Source organism: Cygnus olor, chromosome 2 (assembly GCF_009769625.2).
Source record: "Cygnus olor isolate bCygOlo1 chromosome 2, bCygOlo1.pri.v2, whole genome shotgun sequence".
Lineage (NCBI taxonomy): Eukaryota > Metazoa > Chordata > Aves > Anseriformes > Anatidae > Cygnus > Cygnus olor.
Genome location: NC_049170.1, coordinates 120,217,322 through 120,231,693, shown reverse-complemented (window position 1 = coordinate 120,231,693; position 14,372 = coordinate 120,217,322). Strand labels below are relative to the sequence as shown.

The following is a 14,372-nucleotide window of genomic DNA, read 5'->3' as shown; positions in this document are numbered from 1 at the left end:
TTGAGATGTACCTGAAATTCAAACCCACTGCTATACTGTAAACAGAGGACTAAAGACGATGACATTTTCTCAACATGTCTGTGAAAACATGATGAAGAACAGCAAATTCACAGTCAAAAATCCCACGATGACAGTTTTAAGGGTGGTCTCATAGAAAGTCACTACTTCTCCTTTGGGTTTACCTTCTGTTTTCAGTGTGTTAAAAAAGGGAGGGAAGGGAGGGAAAGATCATTAGCACATCTTAGCGTTTGTTCTCTCAAATTCAGGCAACCTTAGCCCCATGGAATAAATCAAATTATTATCAATCTTACCTGGTTTTATGCATTCTACAATCCACTTTCAACATGGATTAAGATAGCTGTGATTAAATTAGTGCAGAGTGACTTCTATACCAATGAACCTTATCTCTCTTACCTGATGAACGCAGTCTATTTACCATTTTCTAACCCATTCTACTTTGCACCGTGCTGCATTTACCATCCTCCTCCACTGGCCAGAGGCCTTCTTATTCTGCTGTCTAACTTCCATGTTTAAACACTGACACACACACTTATGGCCAAACTTGCCATTTAAACACAGCATTCTTGTTATATTATCATACAATGTCTTGGGTACCTGTCTAAAGCTGCATGAAGCACTTATTTTTGCAAATAACCCACAAGAGAAAAACAGATTTTTTTCACCCTCTTTCAAGCCAGCTGATTCAGTTGCAAAAAAGAGCTACTTCTCCGGTAGACTAGTTTGTTTCATTAGCTGTACTACCCTCAACATTTGATACACATGGAGCAAGCCTTCCAAAACACAGGTCAGTGATGTGGGGTATGTAATTAAGATTTAAGAATGAACTCTAAACTCAGATGAGGGTTTAACTCATTTGGGGTTAAATCATTCATGCTGATGTGTACTAACACTCTTACTCAGATTGCAGTTCCTCCTGGAACTTTGCAAACCTTGGACAAATTTTCTTTGGTTGCAAGAGGAAGTTGCAATAGTTCTGTAAAAATCAGACAGTGCCAAATCTGGTGTCAGTAAATTGCACTAGCAGAAATGAAGTCTCATGCTTTTTAATCTTTACAGTAATACTAGGAAAACATTTAGCCCCAACTGTGAAAGTATTTATGCTAGGAACCACCCAACCTTATTCAGATACAGCAGCAGAACCTTTCTCAGCTTCAAAGGCTCAAGATTGTACTCCATGTTCTGGCATTTCACAGAGGTCTATTTAAAATTAGGAAAAATAAATGAGTTATAAACACCATGTTAATTATATTCCTTTGAGAGCATGAATCTAAAACATGCATGTTCCAGGTGCTTTCTTGCCCAGCTTAGTAAACTGTTCCAAACAACTGCTGTAATTTGGGGTGCGTGCAGGGGTACCAGAAGAATATTTGCTACAAATATGAAAAATACAACTAAAAGAGCTATATATCATGAGCAATTTTTGGAGTATTTTAGATGAAGTTCTTGAGTTCAGGGCTTTGTGAACAGATATGACTACAAATAATCCTACCAATCAGTCTTGAAGGACTGCAAATTACTGCAGTTCGGGTCTGAAAGCCTGGCTTGTAAAGGCAGAAACACACTTTGGTAAAAATCTTGTGAAACTACATGCTCAAGCTGTGGTGACAGTAAGACCATGAAAGGAAATACATCACTGAATGAACATGGAATAAGAATTGACACGCAAGTTTCTAAGCATTCTTTTCACATTTGTTGTGCACATGAACAAGAAGTTTCTCAAAAGTTGACCAAAATTAAATATTTGACATTCTTTTAATTTTCAGAGAGCAATGAGAATGGGAATCTGGAAACTCTTTGGAGAGAGGATTGTGAATCACTGGTATGTCAGTTGACTTGATTGTTCCTAGTTCAAGTGTTCTAAGAAATAACTACAGACCTTGGATTTTAAACACATGGATGTCTTTGGAGATGACCTTTCTCAAGACCAAGAATAAGAAAAAAAATAGTTCTGTAAATCATTGCAGCTGTGCAAGAATTGCAAGTTCTTTTATATTTGAGATGAGTTACACCAAGTAGAAGTCCTGAGTGGAGGACAACGCTTTTGAGTCAGGCCTGAAGAACCATGTCACATTTGCTTAAAATGTCAATTTCTTTCATTTTCAGAATCTCAATAATACTTTGACCGCTGCTACTGTTTTGGCTATGTCTGGACACTTTTTGCTTTCTCTCTCTAAAACCAAACAACATTGCTGCTTTCACAAAGTGTCATGAGTTGATTGCACAGCATTTAATATTTTCCGTTGCTTAATGCTCGAGAGCCTAGCAATTGATTGCAGATGCAGACCTAGCTATTGTGACCACAGCCAGCTCCACTGAATCAGGCTGTGATCCTGTAATTGACTGCATGCCTCTTGCAGGAGCTCTACAGACGGTCAGAGCCCCAGGCCAGGCTGTTCTAAACAAAGTGCAGGACATGCACCTTAAAGAGCATGGAAGCATGTGTGATAATTTTAGCAGATTTAGACTCACAGCAAACTCTAGGTCCAAAACAATAAATATTTTCACATTCATACTGCAGACTGCAAGGACTTTACTGCTCTCTTATTATGACCACGCCGGCTGCTCATTAGAATTCATAAGTTTTGTAATTGCAAATATGAAGTATGGAGCTCATAAGCAAGCCACACGATTACACCTTACCAAGAAAAAACACAGCAGACAGTGCACGAACCCCATGGTTTACATGCGATTTTAGCACTCACAGCGACTTTAGCATGCAGTTAACTTCTTGAGCAAGAACTAAGAATAAATCAGTGTTCACAATTGCTACCTAAGTCTTTTTGAGGAAAACTGTAATGACTCCACAGCGAACTTACATTCGAATCCCATAGAATTAAGTGCTGTGCAACAAAGACACTTTAATAAACAGTAAGACTGCTTCATTGTTGAGCGTGCACAGGAAGTTTTCAGGACAACGCAAACCATATGAGAAAAGGTATAGGGAAGGATGTTGAAATCTCTGAGAGGTCAGAAATGGGTTTGATGCTGGGAAATGAATGAAGAGGGAAGACCAGAGCAACAAAGAGATAAAAGGAGAATGAAATATCAAATAAGAATGCACAGGATAACTAATGGGGTAGAGAGAATTACAGTCCCTAGGAAAGCACATTTTCTTAATGAGTGTGACAAGACACAGAGCACATAATCAACACAACAGTCACGCCACTGAACCTGTACTCTGCGCTCAAATGAGCAATGACTTTTCTGTGTCTTACTGTACCAAACATTTTGATATTTTTGCTTTTACCACAGGAGCGAGGAAAACATAGCAGGAAAAGACTTCAGCTGTAAATAGTCAAATACATTACAGAAAAGAATAACGTTCAGATCTCTGAGTCAAACAAGCTATTCAAATGCTGATTTTTTAATTTTCTAACACACGTATCCAATGCTCTCAGACTTGCTTAAGTGCTCCATCTAGAGCAGAAATATCTCACTTGACGGGCCTTTTTTCCATTTGTCCGCTCCATCAGCCAAATCAATTTTCTGCTGATGCCTGCACCACAGAAGTTGGTTCTTCAAAACTCGTACTGCCTTCTCACTGCTAATGTTTCACTTTCTGAAGGGACAGAACGTACGGGGCATGTCAACACCAAGGAGCTCAGCATAGAAATCCTGGAACTAGAGTGGTTGCATTAGCACCACAGGCACACAACATGAAGCCTTGGTTTCTTCATCACATGCTGATAAATCCACATTCAGCTACACTAAACCAGTTGGATATTCAAGAAGGGTCAATGTTGGCTCAAAACCCCTTCAATTGTGACACTGTACACCACAGAAAAGCCTCTTGCGTACAAGAGAAACAAAACTTGACCCAGTAGAGACAGAAGCAGCATCACAGACAGACGGTAGCAGACAATGAGGTAGGAGACAATTCACACTGATTATTTTCAAGATAGAAACTAACCTTTTTTCAACTAAGGTTGAGGACACTGTTTTAAACCAAAGGCAGTTAGCAGTGACAGCTGACTCTAAAGATAGACTGTATCTACACATAATACACATTTTAGATAGAAGAGTCCTGCTGGCCGTCTGGAGAAGTACAGAGCTGCACTTTAAGGAGGCTTATTAAAACATCCTGAAAGACCCTTGTGAGTACTGCCGGGCTGGTATGCTATGGGACTTCACACCTCTATGAGAGGCTGGAGGTACATATTTCTGGGCACACATTCCCTGATAAGGTAGCATAGGCAGATTACAAAAGGTTATGCTACAAATGCCTGTTTTGTGGAAGGGGAAAAAGAAAAAGTTGCTGCACAGAGATCTAAATCGAGCAGTGAAGTAAATGACTTAAACCACTGACAGTCCTGACGGCAAAGCTGGAGAGCAACAACAGAATGATAAGAGAATAAAAGAAGAAAAAAGGAAGCAGCAGTAGGAAGAGAGTAGTACTGCAGCAGGAAAAAGATTGAAATATTGCTTTTCCCAGGACATAGGGGGAAAAAAGAAAAAGGAGGACAGCACATTATTACTAATGGAAACATTCAAAGCAGTGTGACTCTAAGACTTTTCAGACATGCAGGTAAATGTCATGGCAGAGGGATAGGAATTGTTACCAAGAGGGAGATTTTCAAAGGAGGCAAGCTCCCCTAGTCGGGCCTAGTTGGAGTACTGCTGTCTGCTGCCTGACTCATAGGAGCAATCCATCAGGTCATCTACATGCCAAGAGAAATGGACTTAGCATTCACCTTAGCATGGTCCAGAACTCCTTCACGAACACCAGCAGAGCTGCTTTGGTATCTCTCCCAGCTACTGCAAGCACAGCTGGAAAGCGGTGACAGCACAAAGACCTTGCAGGACAGAAAAAGGAAGACAAAGTGCCACACTAGCAATAAAGCAGGACAGTTGCTTAAAAGGCAAGTTCTCCTACAGCCCTGCCAGGCTGTAATGCTTCTCTCCAGCCTTTGAATAGGCTAGCAGATCTCTGGCACTGGTAGGTCTGTAGTTGTAGAAATGTACTTCAAATCCCGTTTGCACACTTCGCTACCGCACAGCTACACACTGAAATGACTCTCGCAATGTATTTTGAACAAATGGAACCCAGGACATCCAACATAGGATTTCCTCTTTCTCCTGCCCATCCCCTTCCTGTGCGTTTACCAAAAACTGTCAGTTCCTCAGTGGTGCTGACACTAGTGCTGGCAATCATTTTAACCGTGTCCTCCACCTCCCATCTGCTCATACCTAAATCACAGGTATCATTCAGCACTTACTGAAGAGGTTCTGAAATCACATCAAAATGCACGGTAGGGTTGGGGTTGCCCTGGAGGAAACCAGTCCACTGGATCTAATGAATAAAAGCCTCAGGGTGCTGCTAAGGGATACCTGAGTAAGCAGTTTCAATAAGTGCAATAGATGCACTACTTCTCAGAACTTTTCCCACTCTGGTGATACTACTTGGAAATATTTTTTATTTTTATTTTTTATCTGGAGAGAGTAAAACTTAGTCATAGGTCAGACCTACTAATTTATAGATATGTTAGCATTATGTAGGAATTCACTCAAACAGACTCTTACCTTTTAATATTAATTCTGTTATAATACCCTAATACAGTCATATACAGAAAGGACAAAATTGTTTATCAGCCAAATATACTTCTGCACTACTTCTTGGGCATAGCCTGTTTCAGGCTATGCCCAAGAAAAAGCTTTAATGTAAGATATCATCATTAAAAACAACAACAACAAAAAAGCAGTTTGTGTGCACTTATCTGTACAAACTAAAAAAGCAAATGTAAAATAAGGCAGTATATTATGGAAACCACATCAGTAAACCCACTTAACAGACTACATTTTTGTTGACGAACTTCCCGAAATGGCTTTCTGTTACACCAACAAAGGAGCAGTTGAGAAAATTGAGAACACATCTCAGAGAGGGCCCATTCCTTCCAAGCTTTCATCACGTACAGACTTTCAGTAGCCTGCTAAAACAGAGAAAACTCCAAAACCCACCATTCCAGAAGAGTAGCTGTATCCTACCCTTCGGCTCCTATGGTAAGCTACTGAATTTTTTAGTTTTAAGACCTCATGGTTTGCTATCACAGGCACTTCAAAAAGAAAGGGCTTGGTCAGAAGAACGTGCAAAGTAAAATGCAGGCCCTTGCAAATTAAGTAACAAATTTTTTGACATACCAACCACAATTTAGACAGGAAGAACTAGCCTCATGCTACATGCAAAAATGTTCAGACTGTTTATCATCCTAGTACTTTGAACTGAGTGGGTAAGATAGTAAGCTGTGCAAACACAGGAACCAATTGTAGATACTTAAGATGCCAGCAGCTGGAGAAAGATAGACACTGCTCCCCCAGGGTACAGCAAACACTGGCCTGAGTAGTGCCAATTTTCCATTTTTCCCCCACAGAAATGAGATCTACTCATACACCCTTCACCTTTCCTTCATGTCCTCCTCCTCCCCCTCAGATAAGCACTACTGTCAGAATATCATCCCTCTCCCGATGTCCAGCTGGCAGAAATAACCAATCTATTCACCTTGAGGAGCAGTTCTTTAGGATACGCTACAAACGCAAGCATTTCATAAGTATTTGGAGAAGATGCTTCCAACACAAGATGAAATTCTGCCTTTACATTTTGTCCCATCAGCCCACATTTTCAGGAAAGATGCCGAACCCTACCATGACTGATTCAGCTTCAGAAATTACACCATATCATTACAACGTCAACAGGAAATGTATTTGCATCAGGCAATAACAAATAAGAAAGCACAGACCTTTCCACCCTTCCCTGATGGACGACTGCCATTTAAACTAGGAACATATACGATAAGGACAGCTACATTGTATTTGCTTTTTATTAGTAGGAACTAATTTCTTTGAGAAAGTACTATTACTGTTTATAGGACGACAGTCTCCTCCTATTTGTATGCTTCACGAAAGGCTGTTTTCATACAAATGCAATTTTGTATTGTTTATCTACATAGTTTCCTGTGACATGGCTTGGTAAGTCGGGAAGTCTTTCCCTCTACTCTACGCTATCTTTAGCACTCCTACACTCGCATGAAAGAGGTGACACAAGTAAATGGGAGATATTAAGCAGCAGATAATTGACAGAAGTAGGAATATGATCTGGAAGAAAAAAATAAATCTAATTGTTAGCTGGCAACAATTTACTCTACAGAATGAAGCCGCTGCTCTTAGAGATGGAAATGCTTTAAGGGTAAAATAACAATGAGTGCTACATAGCAGATTGGCATGATTTTGTGCAAGTATGTACATACTCAGCACCATAGCTCCATAAGGAAGTATCACCACTCCACACAACCCTGAAGATTCCCAGCCAACAGATTCTCCTCTAGTCCCTTGCATTACCGCATGACATCTTACATGCTTTAGGGATCACTGGTGCCGTGGAAAGGCAACTTTGTGCACAGGCATGCTACCACAGGCAGAATGCTAAGGATCCTATTCTATACCTACTGCCTCTCGCCTCTTAATTTCTTTAAACCTTCACACTGTTCCTCATCTGCTCATTTTCTGGGTTCAACCCGTTTTACAAAGAGCTGCCTTCACAAAGGACCCCCTGAACCCCAAGAGTAAAAACTGGCTTTACTTTTCCCTGAACACAAGAAATAAAGTCACAGCTGCCCTTTACTCAGAATATGCACATATGGAAAGGAGGAAAGACCTTGTTCCCTCCTCAGATCATCTAGCCCTTTGACAAAAATAAAAATTGGCTCATGGTCAGTAAGTTTCCACTCAAAAACCTCAAAGATGTTCATTAAGATTCCAAATAACATGCAAAGTACAGATAGGAAAACATATTTTTTGACAGAAATGGAATCACATCTGAGATTAAACACGGCAGTTCTTAAACTTTCCTAATAGCTACAGATAGGTCAAACGCTACTGGCATGCAACACAAGAAAGGCCAGGCGTAGCATCTCGGGTCTTGTGAGCAACCACACTGAAGCTCAGCTACTAAGCTGAGCCTGGAGGGCCTTGGACTATTTTCCTTGCGTGTTTTAGGAATTTCTTCCCAGAACGCCTGCTGCTGTGTGATGCTATTTATCTTACCGGAGCCAACAAGGTCATAGGAAGACAGCTCACTCCAATGACATAGACAAAACAGAGGGAAACACTATATGAAAGAGCTGCTTATACATTCCTAAACACATGCAAGAGAAAATTTCACATTTATGGAAACTCCCTTGAAAAGGTAACATTAAAAGACAGGAATATTAAACAACTACAAAGCAATAAGTTTTAACTTCATATGCGAAAGTTTCATAACTCATTGCACTGTCAGTAAAAGTCATTGTGCAACTGGTCAAGGAACTTACGAGGAAAGGCGTAAGCCTTACTTTGTTCTCTGTACAGTTGTATTGAGAGGGGGAAAAAAAGAGGAAAAAAAAAAAGAAACAAACAAATCAACCTTATTTACTCAACAAACTACAGGAGAAAAGCAGAATAACTTTAAGCCAGCCAGCTACAGTGCTGGAAAAAAAAAAAAAAAAAGTTCATTCTACACCATTATGGTTTAAAAAAGTATCTCAACAGCATACGATTAAAATAGAACTTCATGTTATTAAAGAAAGAACTCATTTCTAGTCTGTATCTCACAAAGCTCAAATGGAGAAAGAAAAATGCTACAAATCTTGAAGGAGAGAAACAGAATGAGAAAGCTGTTGATATCAGAATTCACTAATTTTTCATCCTTGCCCAAGACTTCATAACATCCTATTATGGGTATCTAACTGATATCTAGCCAGTTGCTACTTTTTCAGAGAAAACTGTATGATTTTTCTCATCCACACTCTCGGTGTTGATGGCGGTACCCATTATAAAGATATGAGGTCCTGTCATAAGCAACAATTACTGTGCATTCAGTACTGGGCTGAAAGCAATTCACACAATTTGACTACCCCTTGGACAAAACCAAGCCATGTTTCCCCAACATAACTTTGTAACTGCCCAACTGCCCCAAGTCTTTCCTTTTTTTTTATTTTTTTTAAAGGAAAATAAAAACTAAGTCTTTAGTAATAGTATGATCAGTATAGAATTATTTACCGTATTTTACAGATATTGTAACTAACATCAAGATATCTAAACTACAAAGGTCTTTCATGTCATTTCCAACTCTGGTTTTAGCACGCTGTAATAAGAGTGGTCAGACTTTTTTTAAAGGTGGGAATGAAAGACAAGAGATGAGGCGTTGATTTCGGGTTTCAGTTAAAACAATAGAACAAGAACCTTTGTGCTCCTTGTGTACATCCACGACAGTATGATCTGGCTAAACAAGTTTAAGGTGTTAATCTCTTTGGTCTTTAGTGCCAACAGAGGTCAGTGAAGCAGCGAGGTGAGTTCTTGTGAACTCATTCACTGCAGACGCGAAGATGCAATTTCAACAGAAATTCCAAATGCAGGGGCTTTACTGAAGGTGTGGCATCCACTACGGAGATCCAGCCTGGCTTTCGGATCCTCCTAAAGAAAATTAGGAGGAAACCCCTCACGACCATTCCTTGGGCATACAGCATCATTATGGTAACAGCAAGCAACACCACGAGGCCGTTTGCTCTTTCGTTTAAGCCGAAGCACATCAGAGCACCCAGTTAGGAGGAAGCAGCTTTAACTTGGAAGATGCTCCGGGAGCTATTCCCTTAGGAAAAGCAGCTAACGAGGAACACCCAGTAAACCAAGGCTGCTCCCTTGGCTTGAGACACCGACTGCAGCCTTGAACCAGTTAATTTGACACAGCACAGCACACTGAGAAGCCCTGTCTTCCCCAACGCAAGCCGGGGAAGAGCAGCAAGAGGTAAATCATTCATTTTGAGGACGATTACCGCGGGTTTCTTTCTTTCTCTCTCTTTTAATGCCGCGTTTCCCGTTAAGACCCCCTCCAGTACCCGCTGCTCGGCGGGGAGAGCTGCCCGCAACGCGCTCCGTACCCCTTGTATGGGGTCAGACACCCCCTGTGTGGGGTCGGGCACCCCCCGGGCGAGGACCAGGCATCCCCCAGCGCCCCCCTACTCTCCCCCACCGCCGCAGCCCCTTACCACGACCGACACCCGTAGCCTGCCCGGCGCCCATGAGCCACCGTCAGCAGGGAGCCCCCCTTCCTCCTCCTCCTCCTCCTCCACCACCTCCTCCTCCTCCTCCTTCTCCTCCGTGCGGGACGGGCCGGCTCAGGGCGGCGCTGCGGGGGGCTGCGGGGTGGGGGCGGCTGGGGAGGGGGCTCTCTGACGGGACGGACAGACGGACGGAGAGACGGACCGACGCCGAAAGCACTTACTTCGTCGTGTGCGGGGCTCGGTGGGCGGCGGGTGAAGTCGCCGGGGTCTGCGGGGGGCTCTGCGGGCGGGCCGGGGGCGGGGGGCTGCGGAGCGCGGCGCTGCTGCCCCGCCGGCCGGGACACGGGCGCTGAAGCCGGCGGAGGGAACTTGGCCCCGGTGCCGGCGGTTGGCCGGGAGCCCGCCAGCCTACTTCCTGCTGCGGGGCGCGATTTGCATAGGGACGGAGAGAGGAAAGGGCTCCCGGGGAGCAGCGGCCGCCCCCGCGGCGGGGGAAGGAGCCGAGGGGGGGCCCGACCCACGTCCGGGGTCGTCTGGGGCCGGGGAGCCGCGAAAGGTGCGAGGGGAGGGACGAGGTGGGGCGGGGGGCTCTGCCCGCTGCCACCCCCGGTAGGGGCAGCCGGGGAGTGCGGCCGGCGGAGGGGGTACGGCGGGGCTGAGGAGGGTGTCCCGGGCCACCAGCAGCCGTAAAAAAAAGGAGTCAGCTTCTCCAGAACCCGTCTGGGGAACGTCTGGGGTCCGTGGGTTGGAAGACCCACCAAGCTGGCTTGGAAAAAGCAAAGAACAAGTAGATACGATCAAATTATCTTTGATTAGTTCATTATTATTATTGTCATCATCATCACCATCACCATCATCACCATCACCATCATCATCATTATTAATAATATTATCTTTTTTTTTTTTTTTTTTCAAGGGGGGCTTACTGGCCAATTGGAGAGTGAAATACAACCTCACGCATCAGCAAAACTCCAAACAGGAAGCAAGAGCGTGCGGACAACGCCTAGAGGATGCAGCTGAACAGCTCGATGACAACGGGAGCTGAGGCGTCATATGTGTACTGCCGGGCCACCTGGACGGGTTCGGGTCGTGGAGGTTTACAAAGGCAGAATTTCAAAATAAAAGCTTTGAAGCTTTCCACATACAGTGTTGAAGACAGTGCGACAAGTCTGGGGAACTGTCAAGGTGGTAAATAGTTGCAAGATGCTCTAAAGTAGCCCTGCATCCTTTTCTGAAGGCCACCAGTAAGACCTAATTAGCTGGGAGCTGGAGCAGACTGAGGAGATGGCAAGGACTTCCATCAGAGCATCCAGGTGGCTGAAAATGGCTCGATGCAGCTCACAGCCTGTGAGTTTAAGAAAAGAACCTGAATCATTCCCAGGAAAACAAACTCTGCCAGTAGGACTTTGGCATTGATTAATGGCCTGTCACACAGAGTGATGTACAACTGTCACAATTGCTTTGCTGTAGCATGTGCTGCAGTTTTCTCTCTAGGCTGTGGCTTAAGCACGCAGGCCACTGCCTTGATCCCATAGAAGACTCCATCTGTAGAAGCACTAAGAACACGATTTGCCACATTTCTGAATCAGGCCCACGTGTCCATGTGTATCTGTAGAGCTCTGAAAGGTGGAGGGCAACAGCTGCTTATCGTCTTTGAACTATTCCATCAATGATTAAACCAGTGTCTTGTAGATCTGTTACTAAAAATTTGGTAAAGATTTTCTCCCCTCCCCCAAGACATTTAAAAAGAAAAAAAAATAAAACAACCTTTTTTTCCTATGGAAAGTTTATATAAAAAGGAAATGTTTGATTTAATTTACATTATCTTTGGGTTTGGGGCATTTTTTTAGGCTGGAAATTTGAATTCCAAAAGTTTGTGCAAAATAAGCTACTTTTGTTTGGAAGTGCTGTCACAGAGGCTCAAGAGAATGTACTGCTAGGGTCTCACGCTTCCCTTTTCCTCCATTGAATAAGTTCCTTGATCTTCTGTCTTTTTTCTTGGAGAGGAGAAGTGGTACACGAAGCCCACATCTGTATTGACCTCCCTACTTTCCTCTCTATTTTCTCTCTCCATTATCAAGCATTCTGCTTGGTTTAAAATCCACGTTCTCCTACCAAAGCATCAGTATAAATAAAACAGAATTGGGTTTTATAAATGCATAACAATCTGGCAGCCTAGTACAATACATTTTTGCCTATAGTGTGAATAACTCAGAAGACTCAAAGAAGTTCTGAACTAAACTCACTAGGCTGCTGAGCGATATTAGATTTGGAAGGTGTAGCAGAAACTCATCAGTCATGCCCTGAAAGAACTAATATGAAGGAGGGTTGGAGTAGAATAAATATACTGTGCTTTATAGATTTAAAAAAAAAAAAAAAAAGGTTGTTAGTATCACTTAATATAAGTCACCATTTTATGCATCTTTATTTTCTCTGGTACAACCAATACGCACCAAATCTACCTTAGACAGCATAAGCAGGAAATGAACTCTCACTCTCTCTCTCATTATATATTCACCAAGAGGAAAAAATAAAAACCCAGTTCCAGCCTCCTTACATCTTTAGATCTACTGGTAGTTACATGTTTTAAAATGTCTTTGTGTTTAGATCAAGAAAGTTGGGTGACTTGAGGAATGTAAAACGAGACTTGAAGTTTCCTTTAAGCCTGTCAGTGTAGTGAAAGAAGGGCAGTGAGTTGTGTTAGCCAGCTAGAGTTTATTACTCAGCAATTGATTTTCTGCTTTGGGCAGGCTTAACTCCAGACCGTGTTGCTACTAATGGATCAAACAGGGCTGCAAGAACATTCTCCAGTGCTGAGGCCAACTGGTGCTGTAACAGTCTGTGTCCAAACTGTTAAATTCTCTTGGCATCCAGAATAAGGGGACTACATGCAAACTGGTGTTTGAGTAGTCGCTGGCCTGTGTTAATTTCCAGATCAGCTCTGGAAATTTTTGGAGTGATAATTGGCTTGGGCCAGGGACCTATATTATCTGCAGACTCAGAGCTCCAAGGTCCAGGAACATTTTTCCTCAGTCACTGTTAATTACTGGCATATACATAGCCTATAGACTGTGGAGCAACCCAGGTTTTCACCCATGAGGTGACTACTGATCCAGTCATTACTTGGATTATATCCAGGAGTACGAGGTGGCACAGAATTTAGGGAATAATGGCTTGGGACAGTAAATCAAACTTTATCACAGACAATGCAAACACCAGAGTTCAAAAGATAATTTCTCTCGCTATGTTTTTATATATTCCTTTTTTTTCCAGAGTTTCTGATTACTTTCTAGAGAATTCTTGAAAACAAAAGCAGAGCAGAAATAGAAGAATGCTAGTTAGTCATGAAACCAGAAGTGGAGCATCCAGAGCAGTCATTTGAGAGATCCCAAGGAACACCCAGGTTCACTCAGTGAAAAATTAATTAATTAATTAATTAATGAAAAAGATCTCTTTGTTCAAAAATAGGCTTACAAAGATGTAAATTCTGCATAGAATAACAGGGAAAGAGAGATCAAAGATACATGTAAAACTAAAACATGAAATCATCTGGCTTTCTAGTCTGAGTTGGTTTTGGAAACTTGTTCTCATCTTGTTGACAGCAAAATAGCTTTTCTCTAGAGATTCCAGCATTTACATGGTCACTGCATTGTTTTTCTGTATTTTATTTCTTCCTCTAGAGATTATCATTATATAGCTAAAGTCCAAATTGTTAACCTGCTTTGTAATAACATGGCATTTTTTTTAACAAATAGTGAAAAATGGGTTATAAAAAATGAGATCCAAGTCACATTCTCATTCATTGGAAAGTGTTGGGTGACAAAAAGCAAACAGAAAATAAAAGCAACATGTTTTGGAATTCATTTTGCAATGCCTCATTTCTTATTATAACCCATGTTTGTAGAGAAAGTTATACTGGCCTATGTAAGAAGAATATTTTCAAATTTTATTCTAATAAATGTGCTTCTCTTGATAAAGACTTTGCTTCTCAAAGAAAAAGACTAAAAGGAAGAAATGTTACTTTCAACTATGAAGCAGCAGGTTAAAGCACTCTCTGGTGGATATTCTTCAGTTCCTATTCTTGTTTACAGTTTGAAGCCTAGGAAAATAATTTTTGCCACACTAAAGAGAAACGAAAAGAACACCAACAAAAATATTCTTTATTGTAGTTGCATTGTGATTATTTGTAGTGTATCCTATCTTACTTTATGATTGTGACCTGCATGCTGATTTTTTTGGTGATGAATTAACAACACTTTGCAGAATAATGCACAGATCCCTCTATTGACTCAACCTGCACTTGACCTGTCACTTGGATTAACA

At 42.0% G+C, this 14,372-nt stretch overlaps 1 protein-coding gene and 1 long non-coding RNA gene across 5 annotated transcripts in view; one reads left to right on the top strand and one right to left on the bottom strand.

The window, feature by feature from the left end:
* LYN (LYN proto-oncogene, Src family tyrosine kinase) overlaps nucleotides 1–10,457 on the bottom strand; it is a 52,377-nt gene extending 41,920 nt beyond the window's left edge. Inside the window, exon 1 of one of the 4 annotated variants that reach the window (XM_040545570.1) lies at nucleotides 10,271–10,457. Coding sequence is in view for 2 of the 4 variants with exons in the window: in XM_040545568.1 (XP_040401502.1) it covers nucleotides 10,035–10,068 (34 nt within the window). In the remaining 2 variants the exon portion in view is untranslated. Of the gene's footprint in view, nucleotides 1–10,034; nucleotides 10,154–10,270 lie in introns of those variants that run through there. The other 3 variants (XM_040545572.1, XM_040545568.1, XM_040545566.1) reach the window with 3 other exon arrangements.
* A 21-nt stretch (nucleotides 10,458–10,478) lies between these two features.
* Nucleotides 10,479–13,908, top strand: LOC121064309. The gene is made up of 2 exons (XR_005816452.1): nucleotides 10,479–10,605; nucleotides 10,966–13,908. It is a non-coding gene; the product is annotated as an uncharacterized LOC121064309 (long non-coding RNA).
* The last annotated feature ends 464 nt before the right edge of the window (nucleotides 13,909–14,372 follow it).